The sequence below is a fragment of the Protopterus annectens genome, chromosome 3.part0, assembly GCF_019279795.1.
Source record: "Protopterus annectens isolate FY-2018-M chromosome 3.part0, PAN1.0, whole genome shotgun sequence".
Taxonomy (NCBI): Eukaryota; Metazoa; Chordata; order Ceratodontiformes; family Protopteridae; genus Protopterus; species Protopterus annectens.
In genome coordinates, this window is record NC_056731.1 from 1,751,215,864 (window position 1) to 1,751,239,295 (window position 23,432).

Consider the following 23,432-nt stretch of genomic DNA (forward strand, 5'->3'; position numbering starts at 1 on the left):
ATACCAACATGGGACCTCAACTTTGTGTTGGAAAAACTCACACTGCCTCCTTTTGAGCCAGCCGACATAGCTGAGATAAAATTCTTACCATGGAAAACTGCTCTGCTCCTAGCAATAACTTCAGCAAGAAGAGTCTCATAGTTACAGGCATTAATGGCAGTGGAACCTTTTATCATTTTTCATCCAGACAGGGTTTCTCTCAGGACAAACCCAACATTTATGCCAAAGGTAGTATCCAGCGTGGCTCTTAACCAAACCATTCATTTGCCAGCCTTTTATCCAAATCCCCAGAATAAAGGGGCGAGACTTCTGCACTCTTTGGACATACACAGACAGCTACGCTTCTACTTGGACAAAACAAAAGCTTTCAGAAAAACTGAGCAACTTTTTGTGGCATACGCTGCAGGATCACAAGGAAAGGCTATTTCTAAGCAGACTTTCAAAATGGATAGAGCACTGCATTTGTTTCTGCTGTGCACAGCATGGCAAATCAGTGCCTAAGAATATTAGGCCACATTCTACCAGCGCAGCAGCCACATCAGCAGCCTTTCTCAGAGGAGTACCAACCAAGGAAATTTTGGAGGCTGCAATTTGGAGTTCGGTGCACACTTTTACCAAGCGCTATCACTTACCTCTTTACTCTAAATCCAGAGCAGGCTTTGCCACTGCAGTTTTGCAGGGCCTTATAGCCACTCCTAATCCTATTTAGACCCAGCCACCCAACCTCAGCTTTGGGATTCAACCCAAGTGTAATGATTGCAACAGTGAAACACGATGAACATAGTACAGTTGTGTACCTACCATAAATGTAGATGTTCGAGTGTATTCACTGTTGCAGTCCAGGTTACCCTCCCTCCATCCCCCTATTATTGCTGGAACTTATCTATACAACCTATGTGGTGTATTTGCTTGTAGAAAAAGGTAATGTTTATGTTAGTGCATGATTTTTTATTTGCAAATTTATTTAGCCTACCCTTTTGGGGGCACCTGACATCTGGGGCAAGAAAAACTGAAGAAAATGGCGTCAGCTGCATCTTTTATACCCCTGGCGCACTGATGTCAGGGAAGAGGTGACAGCAACCGACGCCGGACCAGGACTTTAGAATTCAGGCTGACTGTGGGTAGCCTGCCAGCAGGATAACCCAAGTGTAATGATTGCAACAGTGAATACACTCGAACATCTACATTTATGGTAGGTACACAACTGTACTTTCTCCCATTCCTTGATTAAACATTTCTTCAGAGGGACTTCTAATATCAGACCTCCCAGAAGGCTACCCACTCCAGCCTGGGACCTGAATTATGTTTCGGAAAAACTAAGTTTACCTCCCTTCAAACCTGCTGCTTCAGCAGAACTAAGATACCTGTCCTGGAAGACTGCTTTTCTCCTAGCTATCACCTCAGCCAGAAGGGTGTCAGAGCTTCAGGCACTGATGGCCTTTGAGCCCTTCATCATCTTCCATGCAGACAGAGTCTCCTTGAGGACTAATCCCTCCTTTATGCCCAAGGTGGTAGCTAATGTAGCTCTCAACCAGGCCATGCTACAGATTCCATGGCAATCCCCCTCTAAGTTTATTCGAACCCATTCCACTAGGGCAGCCTCCACTTCCACAGCATTCCTCAGAGGAGTTCCCACCAGGGACATCCTGGAAGCTGCCACCTGGACTTCTGTCCATACTTTTACCAAGCATTACCAACTACCTCTATTTTCTAAGGCTAGGGCAGGGTTTGCCTCTGTAGTTCTGCAGGGCATGCTGACCCATTCCTAGGTCTCTTACTTATCCTACCACCCATCTCCTTAGTTTTGGGAATCCTCCCACAGGTGATGACTGCAACAGTAAAACAGGAAGAACATAGTACAGTTGTGTACACTTACCATAAATGTAGATGTTTGAGTGTATTCACTGTTGCAGTCTTGGTTTCCTACCTTCCTCCCCCCTTATAGCTTGTTCTTTAGGGAGACATACGTTTCTAATGGGGGCTTTTAGCCACCTGGACCACTTTACCATATTTACTTGTGCCTCTAACTGGTTAGGGCAAGAAAAACTGATGTAATGGCGTTGACTGCCTTCCTTTATAGCACTGACGTCCTGACATCATGCAGCAGCCGACCCAAAAAAAACATTGACTCTGGTATTCGTGCTGGTCGAGGGCTACCACAGCAGGGATAACCCACAGGTGGTGACTGCAACAGTGAATACACTCAAACAGCTACATTTATGGTAAGTGTACTCAACTGTACTTTTTGCTCCTAGTCCCTTGGATCAAGGTGAGTCTTGGAGCCGAATGCTGTCATAGCCGTCCTTGCTCCTTGGAGTATTGGAACTAAATAGCACAGATCTGGCTCATTCTTCAACATGGATTGGGACACAGTCATCACTTGTCTGTCTTGGAAGTTTTGGTTCCAGTACAACCAGCCACAGCTTATCCTCGTCTGTCTGCCTTTGAGGTAGTGCAGAGGGTTTTCTCTCATCCAAGAGACATGGTCTCTCACACTTCTTCAGATACTACATCTTTTTTCACAACAGGTCTGAGCTCTGATCCCATCAGGCCTATTCCGCAAGGACAACTAGCATCCAGTCAGTTCCCATAGAAGAAGAATCCCTGTCTTCAGACACCTCCCCAGAGTATCCCACTGAGGAGGTTCCCTGTAACAGAATGTGCAAGAGGAGGCACATAGATTCCCTTTTGGAATCTCTCACAGAAGATACTGACTTCGACAAAGGGGAAGGATCTACCAGATAACCTCCTGATGATGTCTCATCTGGAGATATTTTTGAGATTCTTACACAGAAAGGTGGTTGGTCTTCAGATAGTCCTTCCCTGGAGGAGTCAGTATTTCTGGAAGCTTTTGATGCTTGCCCACTTACGTCTTGGGTGACTTCCCTGGCTAATGAGCTTATCAACCTAGTCTCTTGGAAGGAACTGGATTCTGTTGAACCAATCCCACATTGTCCAGATAAGATTTTGGCATCACCAAATCATTGGAGCAGAGGAGTCCCTTTGGATGCTTTGTTTGTGGTGGCAGCAACAAAAAGGGAGTAAGCAGAACAGAGCTTCTCTGTCCATTCCCCTAATAGAGAGTTGAAGGTGTTGGACCAATTTGGAAAGTGCATATTTGCTTCAGCAACCTTTACCTTGAGGCCCTTGAATTACTTGGCAAACTTTAAAAGGTTGCAGAGGGAATTGACCATGGAGGTCTCCAAATCCTTCTCAGAGTTCATGGCTGTAGAGGATTTTACAAGATCATCCTGGCAACTGGCCACTCTACTGTCTATTTCCAGTGCATCCATGAGGTTGATCTCCTATGCTACAGAAGGTACCTCATGGGTGGCCAGTTCAGGCATTGCCTTATGGAGACATAAATGGATGCAGTAATGCGATTTTGCAGACCCTTTCAAGTCTTCTTTCATCAATGTTTCTTTTGATGGAACAACTTTGTTTGGCCCTTCTGTAAAAGAAACACTTTCCCACAAGTGTACAGGAAGAGAAGACTCTGTCTGCCATAAGAATTCACTTTTCTACCCATCAATGATCTTTTTCATGGAATCAAAGAGGAGGCAAGAAAATGTGGCTCCATAAATCCCAGGGATGTTTCCAGGATTCACATGGAGACAACTTCTTCAGAGGCAGACGGGGGAGTTCAAATGGAAAATGCCATCCTCACAGCAGAGGAGGCCCACAAAACCAGGGTTTCCAAGATTCCTTTCCAGATAGACCCTTTCAGTGTTCCTGAAGGGCTGCCCGACTGCTCACCTCTGGAGGCAGTTGGGTGATGCTTGTCCTTGCACCCAGATGCTGGGCTACTATATCAAAAGATTGTTGGGTGCTAAAAATAATATCCAGAGGTTATTTCATACCAATTTTCCAGATACCCACATCCAAAAGAAAAAAGCTTCCCAATATTCCACCTAGTCAGAGAGAAAAATGCAGCTCAAGAAATTCAGCAGCTGCTGGATAAAAGAGTCATCTAGGAGGTCCTGCCAGACCAAAGAGGATTCAGAACTTACTCGAGGTTCTTCTTGGTGCCAAAAAAGACAGGGGACCTGAGACCAATTTTGGATCAAAGCAACATGAACCAATTTGTGAGAAAATCCAAGTTCTGAATGGTTACAGTTCAGTCCATTCTACTTTTTTTTTTTTTTTTACACAAGGATGATTGGATGTGCTCAGTCAATCTTCAGGACATGTACTATCATGTCATAATGAACAAATGCTCCCAAACATACCTGCGCTTTCAGTTGGGAGCCAGTCACTATCAGTTTAGAGGGGAGCCCTTCATTTGTTTGAACTTTCAAATGTTCGAAACTCATATGGCTGACAACATATGAGCGAACATTTGAAAGGCTGACAAATGATAGCGGAGATCCCACTACAGTACGGAACTGGGTGATTTCCCTTTCCTGCACTGTAGTGCGATCTCAAAGTGAGAATATGTAAGTAGCAGGGGGTGTGGGGGGTGCAGATGGGCTTGCCTCCCTGCATAACATAGTTTTATTATGTTTACAGGTAGGTAAATGGTGCTATTTCAGGGTGTCGGTCTTTCGGAATGTTGATCATATGTTGTCGGCCATATGAAAGTCGGCATTCTGAATGGTCAACATTCTTAAGTAGACCCGTTTAGAGTTCTGCCCTTTGGACTCACTATGGCCCCCAAGGTATTTACCAAGTGTATGGCAGTTGTAGCAGCTCATCTGAGACTGCAGGGATTCCAAGTGTTCCATACCTAGATTACTGTCTCCTCACCATCCCAACCAGGCACCTACTAGACCAGTCCAGGGACTATTTGCTCTAACTTTATCAAACACTAGGCATTACAATCAACATCTCCAAATCCAAACTACAACTGGTACAGAGCCTAGAATTCACTGGTGCACAATTAAACACAATAAATCAGATTGCTTCTTTGCCTGCTCATTGTATAGATACAATCATGTTCCATGTTCAGCAAATTCTTTGTCATCCTGCTTCTGCAACCAGAGTTGTCCTTCAGACTGTAGGTTCAGTGGCAATGTCTCTAGTCTTAGTTCCATTAGCATGTTACTATATGCATGTTCTACAGTGGACCCTAGCTGTTCAGTGATCTATATAATTTTTTCACCTAGCCTGTACTTAATTTTGTTGTGACAAAAGGTGTGTATTTAATTTCTTATAATTCAAGTAATCTCCGTGGTATCCCCAAAGTCTCAAAACAACCCACTAAAGTGTAGTGGGTCTAAAAACAAAACAGTGTAAGAAACTTCTCTGTGTGGAAGATTTTCAGTCCATATATTTTTAGTTAATCACTGTATATTAATCAGATCAGACAATAGTAGTAGAAGTAGCTTAACGAACTCGTCAAGTCAGAAAGTAATAATAGAAAATATATAATTCTACAGCATTACTAAGTATTTGAAAGTAATCCAAGTAAGGCAGGCAGTCTGTTTCCAGTCGAAAATCCTTTATTAAGTACACAGACAAGCGATCCAAGTAAAACAAAAATAGAATAATAATTTCCTCACAAGCTTTCTAAATATATATATACTTTTTATCAGGCATGGGAGTGGTTTATTGTGCTGTAAAACAAAGTGTTATTGGTACACATGTTAAATTCACATCCCTTCCCCCATCAGTGTGACATTCGAGCTGGTCCTGCCGTACCTAGTAGCTGTCATAATAATATATAGCCCTAATGTACTTTAATGGTACATCTTATTTAACCAAATTATTAAGTAGATTATTAAGTCTGTGATTTTATACAAGGCAATATACTACATGGCTGGAAATATATCAACCTTAGTTCATTTTGAGATCAAAAATTATATATAAATATATACATATACATTTTGCAAGTAAAAATCAGATGTCCTTCAAGAATGCAACTGCAGTCATAACATATGGGTTGTCCTGCCTCAGGCAGCCCTCGGTCGGCCGGATTCCAAAGTCTGGGTCCGACGTCGGCTGATGTCGCATTTCTCTCCGACGTCAGAGCGGCTGGAGTACATAAGCATCAGCCGACGCCATTTTCTTCAGTCTTTCTTGCTGCGCGGTGCCCGAAGCAGAAGCACGCAAGTGCCGGTCGGTCAGCTCCTGTATTCTTCGATTCCGAAGTCATCAAAAAAGCTAAGTACCCCGTTGGGGACCTTTTCTTGCCTCAGCCGATGTCAGAAATTACTGAAAAAGTTAACAATTGTCTTTCTTGTGGTAAACAAATACCTCATAAGGATTTCCACTCTTACTGTCTTCCTTGCCTTGGCCCAGACCACGACGTCTCGGCCTGTGTAGCCTGTGCTCGCTTCAACAAGCGCACTCTCAGGCGCCGGGCAGAGTTCGCTGAAGATTTTTTCGGCGAAAAATTTGCTTACACAATGCCATCGCAAACTCCCAAGAAACGAAAAGACCGGGACCGACATCCTCGGCCTACGTCTACCACCAACTCCACACCAAAACCTACCGCGAGTGCTCCGGTTCCCTCTGAGACGGTCTCTCCACCGCTCCAAACCGAAGACACCGCATTACCGATGACTCCGATTCCGGATATCACTCCGACGCCAGTTATTGATTTTCCTCCGGATACCGAAACCGAGGAAATGCCCGAGACCATTGCTGTAGACAAGGTCACTCCTGCACGTGGAGCTGCCAGGCCTCCTATGGCCATGTCTATTAAGGCCTACACTAGGGCTAAGGCAGTCAGCAAAACTAAGCATCTTACTACTAAAACCTTACCTCAGCCTACTCCAGAGACACAAATTATGTCTATGGCTGCTGACTTAATTTCTATGATTAGAGGTTCACAGGCCCATCCTGAGAGAGGATCCCAGCCTCCTTCTGATAAAAGGCCCCGGGTTGAACCCTCTGACCCTATTCCGTCAGATGGAGATTCTGAGGACTCTGTCCACTCTGATGACCAGGAAGAGCTCTTCCAGACCTGTGAGGACTCGGATGCAGAGGATTCCATCCCTTCGGCCTCCCCTCCTGAGGATATTTCTTTCGGGGAAGTTCTGCATACCATGAGGGAACATTTCAAGTGGCAAGGCCAGGAATACTCTGATTCCAGAAAACGCCTTCGGACTTTCCTTAAGAAGCCCCAGCACAGGCCCTTAGCTATTCCTCCTGTACTTGATGTTTTGGATGATTTATATTCTGACTCTAGTGTTACCCCTGACTCTCTTCCTCCTGCTCCAGCCAAGCCAGACATGTATTACAGGGTCCCAGAAACACATTCTCATTTATTCAGGGCCCATACTGCTGATTTGGAAACTATTTCACAGGGGCCTAAAGGAGTTCCAGCTTCCACCTCTAAAAATCCATTGCCCTCCAACAGGGAAGCTAGGTCATTAGAGAGATGGGGCAAAAAGGTTTACACATCCACTACCTTATCTATGAGAGCTTTGAATTGCCTTTTTCATATGTTACAATATCAGGATTTCCTGTTAGAAGATTTACAGAAAACATTGGCCACTCCTGATCCTTTAGACAGGAAGGCTTTGCAGGAAGCTGTACATAACTCTCAGAAAGTAAGCAATCACTTCCTGCAGTGTGGGTATGATGCACTGGAAGCTTCATGTAGGGCAGCTATGACAGGGGCAGTCATTCGTAGACATGCATGTTTAAAAGATCAACCTCTACCAGATCATGTAAAGGCAAAACTTCTGGATGCACCTTTGGAAAAGAACAAGCTTTTTGGTGATAATGCTAAGGATGTGTTAAAGTCCATCGAGGAAAAAGCAAAATCAGTTCAGACGGTGAAAGATTTCCTCCAGGTTCAACCCCCCAGATTCAGTAGGAATTGGCCTTCAAAAAACTGGTCCTTTCCTAATCCAGAAAAGTTTCAAAGGGGTAAAAACAGATGTGGCCGAGGAAGAGGACAATACAGAGGTCCTTACAGGGGACGACAATGGCAGCCAGGAAACCAAAGAAGTGACGCAGGGGTTTCACCTGCCCCACAGCCACAATCTCAATGACTTTCCTCTACTTCCGCCTACCAGGGAACAAATAGAAGCTCCTTGGCGGAAATTATCTCTGTTTGCAGAAAATTGGCACAGACTGACAAAGGACAAATGGATTTTGGACATTATAGACCGAGGTTACAGGTTCCATTTTCATACCTTGTCAAGAAAACAAGGCATGCCAAACCTACCACAAAACCAGAGGGCAGAGGCTATCAAGCAAATCTCTCTGCTGACTCGGATGAAAGCAATAGAAAGAGTTCCACAACAAGAACAAGGCCAGGGGTTTTACTCAAGACTGTTCCTTGTTCCAAGAAAAGAATCTCAATGGAGACCAATACTGGATTTGTCCGCATTAAACACCTTTCTCATAGTACCAAAGTTCAAAATGCTGATTCTACAGCAACTCCTTCCCATGCTGGGAAAGGGGTCTTGGCTGATTACTCTGGACCTCAAGGAGGCATACCTGCATGTCCCTATCAGACACAGCTGCAGAAGATACCTCAGATTTCTTGCAGGGCCAGAGCATTATCAATTCTCAGCATTGCCATTTGGCTTATCTACTGCACCCAGAGTATTCACAAAATGCCTGGCTTCAGTAATTGCTCATTGCAGGCTCCAGGGGATACAAATTTACCCGTACCTGGACGACTGCCTCATACAAGTGGACGACAAATTGATGTTGACAAAAAACTTGGACTATGTCATACGATTACTGGGATACACAGTCAACTTCCAAAAGTCAAGACTGCAGCCATCCCAGCAAATAATCTTCTTAGGAGCCATATTAGACACAGCCTCTCAAATGGCTTACCTGACAGAAGACAAGCAAGAGAAGTTAACTCATTACTTCAAAGGTTTAGCAAAACTTACCCAGATGACTGCAAGGAGATTCCTACAGGCCCTGGGTTACATGGCATCCTGCATTCTCCTGGTTCCATTAGCAAGACTGCACATGAGAAAGCTTCAGTGGTACCTAAAAAGCATTTGGTCTCAGCACAGCAACAACTTGGAGACTACCATACCGCTCATTCCATGCCTACAAAAGGAATTCCTATGGTGGGCCTCGGTGAGCCAGGCAAACACAGGTATGTCATTCAAAGAACCACAGATAACACAGACCATGACCACAGACGCCTCAGACCTTGGATGGGGGGTGCACATGGAAGGCAGGTGTATACAAGGACAATGGTCTCCAAAGGAAACACATCTGCATATAAACCAAAAGGAAATGCTGGCAGTAATGCATGCCATCGAGGCCTTTCAACACCAACTTCAGCAAGGCCATTTACTGATACGGACAGACAACACCACTGTGATGTGGTATATAAACAAACAAGGGGGCACCCACTCTTACCCCCTTTGCAGACTGACAATGCATCTTTGGGAAAAATCACTGAGCCTAAACATCCAGTTACAATCCTAGTTTGTTCCAGGCAAAGACAATGTGTTGGCGGACAGCCTAAGCAGGAATTTCACAGATCCACACGAGTGGAGGTTACATCCGAAGATCTTCGCACAACTCACTTCGACATGGGGCAGGCCAGAAGTAGACCTATTTGCCTCTCACCTCAACCATCATCTACAAAAATTCTGCACAAGGACATTCCATCCACAAGCTTGGAAAATAGATGCTCTCTCATTCAACTGGAACTTCCTAACAATCTATGCATTCCCACCTCTGCCACTGATGACCTCAGTATTACTAAAGATCAAAGCAGAGAGACCCAAGGGAATCATAATAGCTCTGGACTGGCCAAGACAACACTGGTATCCACTACTGTGGAGCATATGTCACACCAGGAAGTGGGCCCTTCCCCAATGGCCTCTACTTTTGACTCAACACAATTGCAAAACAGTGCATCCAAACCTTCAGACACTGCAGCTAACAGCCTGGGAGATCCCATAAATAACCTCAACCTATCTCTCTCTCCAAGGAAGTTCAGCGGATACTAACAGAGGCTCAAAGACCATCCACCAGAAAGGTTTACTTAGCAAAATGGAAGAGATTCAGCATTTGGAATACCAGCAAGGGACATGATACATCATTGTTGAACATCCCACTCATCTTGGAATATTTGGCAGACATGCTAAAGAACGGCCTCTCATATTCTTCCATAAAGATACATGCATCAGCTATTTCAGCTAGATCCTCCTGTCTTTTCACACCCTTTGCTAAGGCAATTCCTCAGGGGAATCAAGAACATTAAGCCACCAAGAAAGGCCCCAGTGCCAGCCTGGGACCTCAATTTTGTCCTAGAAAAACTGACTCTACCTCCATTTGAACCAGCAGCTTCAGTTGACTTGCAATTTCTCTCGTGGAAGACAGCTTTCCTGTTGGCAATTACCTCAGCAAGAAGGGTTTCGGAACTACAGGCCCTAATGGCAATACCACCGTTCATAATTTTTCACAGAGACAGGGTTTCATTAAGGACCAACCCTACTTTTATGCCAAAGGTGGTATCTAGGGTTTCTTTAAATCAAGCTATTCATCTGCCTGCTTTCTTCCCCAATCCTGAGAATAAGGGGGAAAGACTGTTACATACCTTGGACATTCACAGACAACTTCGATACTACCTGGACAGAACCAAGGCCAGTAGGAAGTCTGAACAACTTTTTGTAGCTTACGCCCCTGCAGTCCAAGGAAAAGCAATTTTAAAACAGACTATTTCAAAATGGATTGGACATTGCATCAGATTCTGCTATTCCTTTCATGGAAAGACTGTTCCAGCCAATGTCAGACCGCATTCCACCAGAGCTACAGCCACCTCTACAGCATTCTTAAGAGGGGTGCCTACTAAGGACATTCTAGAACCTGCTACATGGAGCTCCGTGCATACATTCTCCAAATACTACAATCTCCCTCTATACTCCAGATCCAGAGCAGGCTTTGCTTCGGCAGTCCTGCAGGGTTTGATTGCCACACCATCCTTTTTCTAGAGCATTCCTCCTCCCCCAGCTAAGCTATGGTATTCTACCCATATGTTATGACTGCAGTTGCATTCTTGAAGGACATAGTACAGTTTTGTACCTACCATAAATGTAGATGTCCGATAGATATGCAACTGCAGTCGGATTTTCCCTCCCTCCATACCCCTCTATGCCTAGGGTCCACTCCTATCCCTGTTTCTCTTAGCTGGGGATATCTGTTATGGTGTATTTGTTTTATTGCTCATTTATTTGTCTGGAATCCTGTTTTTGTCTTCCAATTTGATTACAGCCTTCCTTGGAGGGCACCTGGCATCTGGGGCAAGAAACACTGAAGAAAATGGCGTCAGCTGATGCTTATGTACTCCAGCCGCTCTGACGTCGGAGAGAAATGCGACATCAGCCGACGTCGGACCCAGACTTTGGAATCCGGCCGACCGAGGGCTGCCTGAGGCAGGACAACCCATATGTTATGACTGCAGTTGCATATCTATCGGACATCTACATTTATGGTAGGTACAAAACTGTACTTTTCTATTTTCATAACCTATTGTTAACAAAGATCGCTTTCGTCCTTCTAGACTTCTTCAGGTCTGTGTACAAGAACCCTAAAAACTTATATAATTGTATAATTAGTATTGTTATTAGCATCATTTTGAATAAAGTGGAAAAAAGAGAACCAGAAAAAAATACAAATAAAAAAACATATATGTATGATGATGGAAACAAAATATTATTACTCTATTTTTGTTTTACATGGATCGCTTGTCTGTGTACTTAATAAAGGATTTTCGACTGGAAACAGACTGCCTGCCTTGCTTGGATTACTTTCAAATCCTTAGTAATGCTGTAGAATTATATATTTTCTATTATTACTTTTTGACTTGACGAGTTTACGTTCGCTACTTCTACTACTATTGTCTGATCTGATTAATATACAGTGATTAACTAGAAATATATGGACTGAAAATCTTCCATACAGAGAAGTTTCTTACACTGTTTTAATTTCTTATTATTCTGTTAACTGTAATTATTGCTGCTTACTTTTAGAATACATTGTACTATATTTCAGAGCTTTTCTCTCTGGGCCTCCACTGAAAACGGGCTCCTAGCCCATTTGGAATTTTCCTGTTAACAAGTGTAATAAATTAAAATAAATAAATCTTCTATCCTTCCCAGTCAAATTTAGTCAGATATGCAGAAACCATCTTCATTGGTGGATCCATTCAGATGACACTTACATAGGTCACCCATTCCCTCTGCCTTTCCAGTGGCCATGATGACCAACGATGCCTCCCAGATGGGGTAGAGGGACATTTCTTGGGAAGGATGGTCCAAGACACATGGTTCCCTCAAGAGATCCATTTGCACATGAATGTCCTGGAGATGAGAGCAGTCCTGTTAGCGCTGCAAGTATTTCAAGATGCTGTGCCTGTTGGGACTATTGTGATTCAAGCCGACAACATGGCCACAGTCTGGTACATCAGCAAACAAATGGGAACCCAATCTTATCCTCTTTTTTGAGAAGTTATGAGAGTGTGGCAGTGGGCACTCTCTTCCAACCACTTTCTATTGGCAATGCATATCAAGGGGAAATCGAACACACTAGCAGACAAACTCAGCAGGTCAATTTTGATGCCTCACGAGTGGTCTCTCAATCAATTAGTGGAGAAGGAGATTTTCCATCATTGGGGCCAACACTGCTGTGATCTCTTTGCAACCCCCCAACAACAATAAATGCAGCAAATATTTTGCCGTGATCCCCCCTCAGGAGGAGCCACTGAGAGATGCTGTAGTCCACATTTGTCCCCCCAGTCTCCTTTACAGCTATCCCCCAATTCCTCTAATTCCAAAATTCCTGCAGAAAGCCAGTCAGTTAAAGAGCTCCGTTATCCTCATTGCCCCTTTCTGGCCTTGCCAAGTATGGTTCCCCTTTCTTTGGTCTCATCTTCGTTATCCTCCATGGATACTGGACCCTAGTTCAGATCTTCTTTCGCATCTTTCATGGATGAAAAATCCCAATATCCCAGTCCTAAAACTAACACATGGTTTCTCCAGTTCCACTACTACCTAGACGGCCCAGGCTTTCTTACCCAGTTCATCATATACTTCTGTCCTCCCAGAAGGATTCTACTAGGAGGATTTACAAGAGTAAATGGAAAAGATTCTCAATTTGGACCCTGAAAAATGACATTGATTCTTTTACTGCATCTATTTTTTTGATACTGGAGTTTTTAGCTTCTCTTTTTCAAGCAGGTGCTAGTGTTTCCACAATCAAAGTACAATTGGCAACCATACAGAATTTTCACTGGAGACACAATGCTTCTTATTTGGCTGCTTCCAAGTTGTGCAAGGCTTTCCTAAATGACACCTTCTTTCTCAGACCTCTAGTTAAAGACCCATCTCCTCCTTTGGGATTTAACAGTGGTATTTCAGGGGCTGGCTCAACAACTCTTTGAACCTTTTGCAAAAACTTATTTAAAATTTCTTTCTTGGAAAACAATCTTTTTAGTTGCTATTACATCTACAAAAACGATTTCCAAACGTCAGGCCTTATCATCCAAATCTCCTTACATTGTTTTTCACAAAGATAGTTACTTTATGAACCAGTCCTTCTTGCCATAAGTAGCTTCTGAATTGAACATCAATCAAACAATTCATTTACCAGTTTTCTTTCCTAATTTTTCGAGTAATTTAGAATGCATGCTACATCTCTTAGATATACAGTCAACTATGTTTCTATTTACATAGGACAAAAGTTTTCAGGAAAGCAGACCACTTGTTTGTCTCTTTCTCACCAAACAGACAGGGATCTCCAATTTCTAAAGTTACCTTTGCCAAATGGATAACTAATTGTATTTACTTTGTATATTTCCAGCAACGTCTGTCCTTACCAAAATCACCTAAAGCTCATTCAGCCAGATCCATGGCTACTTGTTCTGCCTTCTGGTCTAGGACTTCCATCAGTGAAATTTGTGCAGCAAACACCTGGTCTAATGTTCATACCTTTATTGCTCATTACAAGTTTAATCTTAACTTCTAGAAGCAGAGATGTTTTTGGTTCAGCAGTTCTCTGGAATATCTTTCCATGAGAACCTCCCAAGACTCACAAAGCTGAGGACTCTGTCCCATTCATTGAGGAAGAATGAAAAGGACAACATCAGATATTAAAATTATGTACTCACCATAACTATGCATCTGTATTGCCCATTTTCATTCTTCCTCAACTCTTCTCCCTCATTCCCATTTCCTGTTATCTTCTGGAGTGACATGATGGATTTTGGAACCTGTTCTTCCAGATTTGAGTCCTAGTTTTATTACTTTTCTCTATTTCTTTTATATCTTAAGGCCTTTAAGGCAGCAAACTTGATCTGAGGTGTTGTGGGTGGACTAGGGCATTGTGGGTAGAGGGAGGCGCTCAAGAGTTGGATCTGGAAATCTGTGGAATTCGGCCAAGTTGGATCTGTGGTTGGATCTGAAACCCATTTGTTGAGGAAGAATGAAAATGGACAACACAGATGCATAGTTATGGTGAGTACATAACTTTAATTTTGCTTCATTATGTACCTTGCTTATTTAATCATGAATGTTGTACTTGATAGGCTATGTACCCAAAACCTTTATTCAGCAAAGAGGAATTATACCTATTACATTCTAAATTGCTCATTGAAAACATAGTACTGACCACCACCCCGACATTGTTTCTCTTTTTTAACAAACTAAAAGAGAACTCCAGTGACTGAAAATGAAGAAAAGAACATCCAATGTATTTCAGGAAGTAAATAAGCCAAAATGTCTGCTAATAGGATGAAGTAAGATATTTATTTCTGAATTGTTTATTTTTTTAACTAATAGATTAGTAAAACAAGTAGCAATCATTTAAAAGACAGAGATAATGAGCATGTATTACTGTTAGGTAATTGAAAAAAGCTTATTTCTTAACTTGTTATTCATGCGGGAAAAGGCAAGGAAAGCTTCATCTAGTCAACCAAAGGCTACTGCAGAAGCTGAAAACATGCTGAAGAAGATGAAGGTAATCATCTCTCTCTCTCTCTCCCTCTCTCCTTATTAATGATGAGCTTATGGAGATGTTGTATTTTGGTCTATAGTGTATAAATGGTTTAAGTTATATTTTTTTAATTATGAATCTGATTTATTTAAATATTATAGCAATCATCTTTTGTTTTCTTGAGGGATACTTTTTCTTCCCTCTGCATCATCCTAGGGCTCCCCACCCTGTACTCCATGTCTATCATCAGGTCTACCAGCCACCTCTTACACCCCTGGACTTCATCCAGTGGAGCTGGGGCCACTGGGGGACCTAAAGACCTTCTGTGTGTCTGGCCATTAACATCTACTGGGAGGTTCTAAGACCTACCCTGCTGCTCCCCCCTTGTGGTTCCTTTGGTAAAGTCCAGGCATGCAATGAGGATGTGTGACATTTCACCCCATTTGTACTGCAGCTCAACCATGTCCCCACCCTGTTTCGACTTTTGACACACCCCCTGTTTGAGGTGTCCACAACTTCCACCAGGGATCGTTACCAAAGACACCCACAGCACCACCCTCCCTTCAGAGATGGTAATGCCATCAGTTTCTCAAGCTTCTAATTTAACCAAGGTTGGCTGGGCCATAATCAGGGCTTTATCCCTTTACACCACTGGAGTGACCATTGATTTGGCAGTACTTAAACAATAAGATATGTCTATGGATTATGGGGGCCATAATGAGCTATGCTATGTAGCCAGATGCCATTTTTTCCTGTGATAATGATTAATCTGAATATTAACATAACTCGTAAATACCTTATTGTTGTTGGAGTTTGAGAGTGGGTGGCGTTGTGCATGGATTCATCTATAGTAATAATTGCATTTGCCTGTCCATGACTTTGAAAGTCCTGCTGCATAGACTTATGATCAAAGTAACCATTCTGCAGCTCTGTAGGTGATACATCTTTGTATTACTACAGAGTGCATGCACAGTGCTTCCATTTTAAACAGCAGATCTCAAACATTCAAGAACATAAAGGCTAAAATAACTTTTATCTTTCATTTTAACATGTGAGTGTCTGGCACTGTCTGCATATGACATGTAATACCCTTTGCAAAAATGTGTATAACTTGTCTCACATAAAGTTGATAATGCATTTTAAGATTTCTGAGGTATTGGATTTCTTGAGCATTGGTCCTGAATTCCAATTTGACAAGTCTTCTCCATGTCCTAATACAGTCATCTGCATAGCAAGTCATACACAGTTTTTTGCTTTACAATTACATTTATGTTCAATTTCAGTTTTTCTAATCCTTCATTTTATGTGTCCATTCTATTAAAATTATTAGTCTTTATACCAGGTTTGACTGACTTCACTAGATGAATGACATGAAATTGCAATCAGGACTGTTAAGTAATTTACTTTTAAGTTGTGTAGTTCTGACATGAGTCAATTCAGACTGTTATGTTTGGTGTAAAAATGTTAGTAATAAAATAGCCTTCTTGCTTTCCTGCAGGATGATGTGATTATGCCATGTTATCTATTAACATAAGTATATTGTCTGGTTTTAAACATGTAATATTTAATTGTCTGTGGCAGTCTGCTCAAGAACTATAGGATTATGCTGTGCTAGCTACATCATATATTTAATTATACTGCATTGAGAATATAGCTAATACACTACAATCACTTTGCAAGTGGTTTGGACTGCAGATGTTGCCAACATAAAACAAAAGCAAACATTTGTAATACTGAATGATGGTGTCTACTCGAGGTAGACAGTAGCTGTAGTGGTTTTCAAGCATTTGGTGAGTACAAGTAATAGAAAATATGAATCATTTAGGAAGCACAAATTAAAACAGTAGCCCATCACTGCAAAAATTCTATGCTGTACAAGATGTATGATATCTTGAGTATGACAAAGGTGAGCAATGGCATGCAAGAATGGCTAATAAGCACTGTGCACTTTTCAGTTCATTAACTTTGTGAAGTGTTTCCTCGGTGTTCATCATTCCCACTGCTGCAGTAGCCTTTAGGCTATATGGGTTGTTTTCCTGTCCAGGAAACAACAACCAGTAAGCTTTACAGAGGTCTGCCCCCCCCTACACACACACACACACACACACACACACACACACACACACACACACACACACACACACACACACACACACACACACTCACCTTTACTCTGACTTCTGATTGGCAAGCTGCAAGGATGGAAATCAGCAGTCAGAGTGAAGATATATTCAGTACTTTCTTGCTGCCCTGAAGAGAATCATCTGTGGGGGGCTTCACAGAAGCAGGAATCAGCTAAAAGTTTAATTTCTGACAGATAAATCCTCATTGGGGAATACCCTCCATGCAGAGGATATTGACTTTTTAAGAAAATATTTATTTTTATTTTCTGACTAAAAGCATTTTCTCATTAAGAAACCTGGCATTTCTTATCAATATCAGAAGTTTCCTGTCAGGCTATCTTAGCTACCTATGTTATTTAGCTAATTAGGGCCTAATTTTATGAAAATGTATTCTGCTTGTGTAAATGCTTATAATTGTGACTAAAACATTTATTTTGGAATGGACAAGGATGTGCTTTCACAGCGTAGTGCTTACGTTCACTTTGTGGCAACCTTTATTTTGGAGTGGACAAGGATGTGCTTTCACAGTGTAGTGCTTACGTTCACTTCATGGCAACCTACCTGCCATTTGTTTTTTCTGACAATGTATTTACTTCGTAAAAGGGGTGATGACATGGAATACGAATGCTGCTTATGTTTTTACTTGGTGAAGGGGCTGGGACAAGAAGAGAGTGCATGTAAGTTGCTACTTTTGTACACTAGGTGACAACTTACTCTGGTCCTGCTGGTTCCACTCCTGCTGTTCCTAGCAATGAAAAAAAGCACTTACCAAGGAGCCCTTGTCATTGCTGTGGGCTCACTCTACATGTTAGATGATAGTGGTGAATCTGTAGTGGTCATCGATTGTTCCTCAGACCACTCACTTACTTCTCTGGCTTCCTTTGGTGTAGTCCTTTCAGCCACCATGAACCAGCGGTCAGCCATGTCCTCCTTAGCTGTTCCAGTATCTAATATGGGCATGGGATAATCATCTTTTCTAGGGCAGTGTGACACTCTGGGAGATTCCTCACCAGGTAACCAAGGCAAGAGACCATTGGACTGGTCAGATATCCCCCCTCTTTGAGTCAGTCTTCTTCCACAGGAACTCTTAAGAAAAAAAACAAAAGATTAAACATTGATCTGATGTTATCAATTTTTATTCATTCCTCAGCAATTGGGTTCAGATCCGACCCTGCCATTATTTTCAGTTTGTGGCCACTAACAAACTCTCGAGCTCATCCCTTACCCATAATGCTCTATCACCTAACATACCTCAGATCTCATTTGCTGCTTTCTTGTTTGGATGTGGTCCCTATGAGCTCTTGAGCTTAGTGTTCAAAATTAGAGATGTCATTATATTATTATATTATTATTTCACTATCTAATTACTTTCTTCTGTAATTTATATATTTCCTTCATTAAAACACTTTAATTGTTGGTAAATGTTTTTCTCTAGCTACCCCCTTTTCCACTTTACTGTAGTCTTTGATAACATTGTTGGTATCTCCTATCCTTTTATCATTTCTATCTACAAAAAAAAAAAAGTTTTTTTTTCTCCTGCCTATAAAAATTGTCTGAAAAACCATCTGGTTTTAAAAAGTTCCAGAAGTGCAGTCATAAGTTACTGCACTCTGCTGCTCACACCTTGAGTGCTTATTGTCTAGGCCCTGAGCATCTTCAAAAAGATTGTGATGTATATAAATCTTTTAATCCTCAGGCATTTGTGGATCATAAGTCAAAGCTGATTTTAAAAGGCTTGCTTCCTTCAACCTTCTCAGGGGCTTTATCTGGGGCTCAACCCCCCCCCCAAATCTGTGTATAAGGAACAATCCAAAAAGCCTTTGGATCCGTCAGGCTCCTCCATCCCTTCCACAGATCCAATGGTGGAGCCTCCTAGGATAAAAACATAAAAAGTTGGATCTGAAGACTGTTCCTTCACTAAAGCCAGCATCAGACATGAAATTGACTTCCTCAGATCTTGGGTTATGAGATTCAAAGCCTTTACCTAAGACAACATATTCTCCCTTCATTGATCTAGTACCCTCTCAGGTCCTGTCTCCATATTTAGAGTCGCATGGCATTCCAGGTCTCCCTCTGTGGCCTCATCATCTTGTTCCTCAAGAAGTCTGACCAAAGCCGATGTGGATAGAATGATGAGAAACTTTCTCTCAGAGCAGATTCAGATGAGAGTTCTTCTGGCTCCTACCCCTTCAGGACAGGAAGCCCTCCACAGTTCTACACCAACAATCTTGGCTCCTTCTCCGGTCTGTCTCATGGTTTCATAGCCCTTGGATATGCGTTTTCCAGGACTGACTGGGTCAGATCTGAAGATCGTATTATCTTCGGCTATGAGGCCTTCTTTGAGTGTACAGGCTCTGAGTGCTTCAGAGCCAGATGACTCTCTGAGCCGAAGCAGCCCTGTCGGATCTGAGGTGTTGGAGTCAACTCTAAAGTTATTGGAGCCATCTCTGCCCCTTGGAGCTTCGGCATTGGATAGCTTGGCTCTGACCTTTGCCTTGGGTGGACTGCCCTTGGGGCGGGGGGGTGCTGATGGGGCAGAAGCTTGGCTTCTTGGCTTCATTGGCTTGCTTCTCTCTGGGGCATTCTGCTTTTGAGGTAATAGAAAGAGTGTTTTCTGCTTCTGCTGGATGGATGGTACCCCCTCTTGGATCTCCCCTGTAGATCCCATATGTATGTGCGCCTTGAGCCTCATCACTCTAATCTGCAGGGACAGTCAACCCAATGTCTGCACACTACCCAGCAAGGTATTACCATTTCTTGCAATACTTCTCTGGAGCACCCCACTAAAGGAGTCTGTAGGAAGAGAAAGTGCAAGAGGAGGCATCAAGAGTCAGTCACTGAAGATACTGATGTTGATGAGGGGGAAGGGTGCCCAAGATCACCACCTGATGAGGTCTCAATTGGAGACATCTTAGAGATCCTTAAGTAGAGGGGTGGTTAGTCTTCTGATAACCCTTCCCAAGAGGAATAAGTATTCTTGGAGGCCTTTGGGTCTGGCCTGCCTACCTCCTGGGTGACTCCACCCACCAGTGAGCTCATTGATTTGATCTCTAGGTGGGTGTGGAAGGAACCAGACATGGTTGAGTCAATCCCCAAGAAACCAGACTGGATTTTGGAACCACATCAAGGAAAGGAGTTTTGGTGCAAGGGAGTACCAGTAGATGCCAAGGTCATGGAGGCAGCACAAGATGAAACTTATGGAACAGAGTTTTACTATCCATCCCCCTAACAGGTAGTCAAGAGGGTTGGATAGACTTGGGAAGTGTGTTTATGCTTCAGTGAAAGTTGCACTCAGATCACTGAATTATTTTGCACACTTCACTAGATTACAGTGGGATTTGATTAAGGAACTCTCCAAATCCTTCACTGGGACCAGTACTTCTGAGGTTCAGACTTCTGTGGACTCATAGCTGGCTAGTCTACAGTCGATTGCTAATTTGTCCATCATGTGGTGAGGGTACCTCAAGGACTGGGGGTTCCGGCATTTCCATTAGGAGGCATGCATGGATGCCCTTGTGTGACTTTGCGGAGCTCTTCAAGTCTTCCTACATCAATGCACTTTTTGACAGAGCCTCATTATTCAGTCCTAAGGTAAAAGACACACTCTGCAGGTGAGTGCAACATGGAAAGACCTCCTCTGAAGTTGGAGTACATAGGTTCATAGGTTGATACTAGGCTATCTGCCCTAGGGCATTTATAAGCCTAGCCAGAGTGTGTTTGGCTTTTGCCACCCTTTTAGATTAGTTGACTGTGCCTCTGTATAGTAGGTCACAGAAGATAGCCCTTTTAAGGTTAATTTACTGTGCCTCTGTCTAGTAGGGACACAGAAGAGATCCCAGGGGTAAACCTACAATCTCCCATCCACTTGTCAAGATTTCTCTTGAAGAGGGTCATTGAGGGGCTCTGCCTAACATGGATTGGGATTTTGTTCTAGAGTGAGGGGAGCCTCTGGGATATGAATCTGTCCCTCCAGCATGTCCTATTTATTTATGTGCTGAGGTTTAAGTCCCTGGAGTGTCTAGCTCTAAGGGATTTGGATTTCCTGAGGTGGAGCATGTCCATTCATTCTGGTTTGGACATGGCTTTATACGTCAGGCACAGATCGCCTCTGAGTAGGCATTAAGCAACTGAGTAGAGCTGGAGTTTCTTTAGCCTAACTGCGTAGGGCATCTGTTTGAGTCCCTTGATCCTCTTGGTGAGGTACTTTTGGGGTCTTTCCAGTTGCTGCAGGTGTAGGGTAAGGTACATCCTAAATGGAGCATTGTATTCAATTATCGGCCTGATGAGTGATGAGTAGAGGGGCACAATGACCACTCTTGATCTAGATGTGAACCCTTTCGTGATAAGGTGGGCTATATAGAAGGTCTTTCTAACCACTTTGGCAACGTGATTATCAAAGGAGAGATTGCTATCTACTTGGGTCCCCAAATCCCTAATTACTTCTTCCTTAGGAGTACAACAGGTTTCTCTAATGTATTCCTCAACTTCACAACCCTTTTCCTCCCCATTTACATTGTCCTCTGTAAAGCAACAACAATAAAGAATTTACAATTTTTATAATTCCCCTTACTTCTGTAACAGAAGCCTACCTTCTCATACTGTGATGGTTTCACTTATAAAATGATTCTCTCGCATTTCAATAAAGCTTGCTGGAGTCACCCAATTACTGACATCATCGAGGCCAGGCAGTGCAGGTACTTTTTTTTTTTTTAATCAGTTCCCTCCCCCAAAGTGACATCACCACAGCTGTCATCTGATTCTAACTAAAATAATAAGACCCACCCATTCTGTGATGTCATGGCTCCCTTGTCCTTCCACCAGCCTGAGTGCTGTTAATTTTATTCAGTAGTAGTGTAGTAACACCGATGTTTGGAAACACAGAAGTTTGGTATACATACTTGTACATTCTGCACGGCAAATGATGCTTAGGTGGTGTATCGCTTGCATACTTCTCTGTTGTATTTGCACCAGATACTGCTAGTGTGCAGTGCAGGAATAGCAAGATTAAAACATTACCCTGGTATCAGAGGTGGCAGTGCAACATATTCATAGTGGCTTAACATGAGAGTAGCTCTAAGCAAGCACCATGTGAAACCTGAACAAGCACCTAGAATTATTCAGTGCAGCTTCCACACCTTAAGTCTGAAAATGAATTCACATACTCACATGAACAGGAGTAGCTGCATATTGATGGCTAAAGGTGTATGGGCATGTCGGGTGGTTACTACACTGCAAAACTGGTATGTAATGGTGGAGATATTTGGAAGGCATGAGCAAACACACCAGTATATTAAAGCCATAGCACCAATTGAACTGGAGGCTGGCAAACAGATTTAGTAAGGTATTTTGTCCATGCACAAATATTTCAACAGTGATTCTTTGCAGTAGCATCCATTATCTGATTCAAGGTAAGTTAACCTTGATGTCCTTTATTTAAAAAAAAAATCAATAAAAAATTGACTTTGTTATAAGTGACTTCTGGACACAAGAAAAAGGAAGGGGAAAATATAGCAATGTGGTTTGTATGTACAAAGACAAATCCAGGGACACTGCAAAAGTTTTTTTTTGCAAACCAACCAGTGGAGTAAAAACATATGAAGGAAAACACTGCATACCAACACACTTTGCACATGTACATCTCAATTTTAAACAAGGTGGAAGCATGAAGTGATACCTTAACACTTAAATTAATAAAGATCTAAACCAGTTAATAGTATAAATGTTTTATTCTTTAGCTCCTTGGTGCAAGACCTTACTGAATGTGATTGCAGTCAAGTAAGGCCATGGCTATAGTGCAGCAAAAAAATGTCCCCTCTAACAAAGGAAATGCTAGAGCAAAGATTAAATTACACGAGTCAAGCACCCTGCTGAGATCTGCCAATCAATGGAATTACCAGGTCAAATTACCCTCAGGACTTTGACAGCTAGGGAAGCTAAGTGTTATGGGGGAGGGGAGAAGTAAATGGACTGGAATTCATTGTCTCACAAATTAGTGCCATTTAAACTAAATTAGAAAAAAGGCAGCAGTAAACAGCACTTTGAGTGTGTTCTGTGGCATTTGCACTGTTTTAAGTAGTCATCGAGCAGCAGTGAATGTTACTTACACTGTTCTATTTTACTCAGTACTTTGTACGCATGCAACATCTATGAAATGACAGGAACTTTAGGCAAACGGAGGCCTGCATGATGTAACATTTTTGAGCCAAACAATGATTTCTGGGATACTGGATGGCAACCTGATTTATCCAAACCATGTCAATATGCCAGCCTCCAGGTGGTCAGAGTCTGGAATTACATATAAAAATATTTAAAATCCTGTAAATAATCCCAGAGTGCTGTTAAAATGTAGGAAACATCATGCCATGATGTTTTAAACATGTTTTTTTGAGTCTGTGGGTGCGGTACTCCTGTGATGTCAAGGAGGCTACACTCTGTTGGGATAGA

General features: G+C 42.5%; 1 protein-coding gene across 1 annotated transcript in view; it reads left to right on the forward strand.

Moving 5' to 3' along the window:
* Positions 1-14,808: 14,808 nt before the first annotated feature.
* LOC122797007 (myosin-10-like) overlaps positions 14,809-23,432 on the forward strand; it is an 862,491-nt gene continuing 853,867 nt past the window's right edge. The window contains exon 1 of the mRNA XM_044065778.1: positions 14,809-14,889. Coding sequence (XP_043921713.1) covers positions 14,809-14,889 — 81 coding nt within the window. The remainder of the gene's footprint in view (positions 14,890-23,432) is intronic.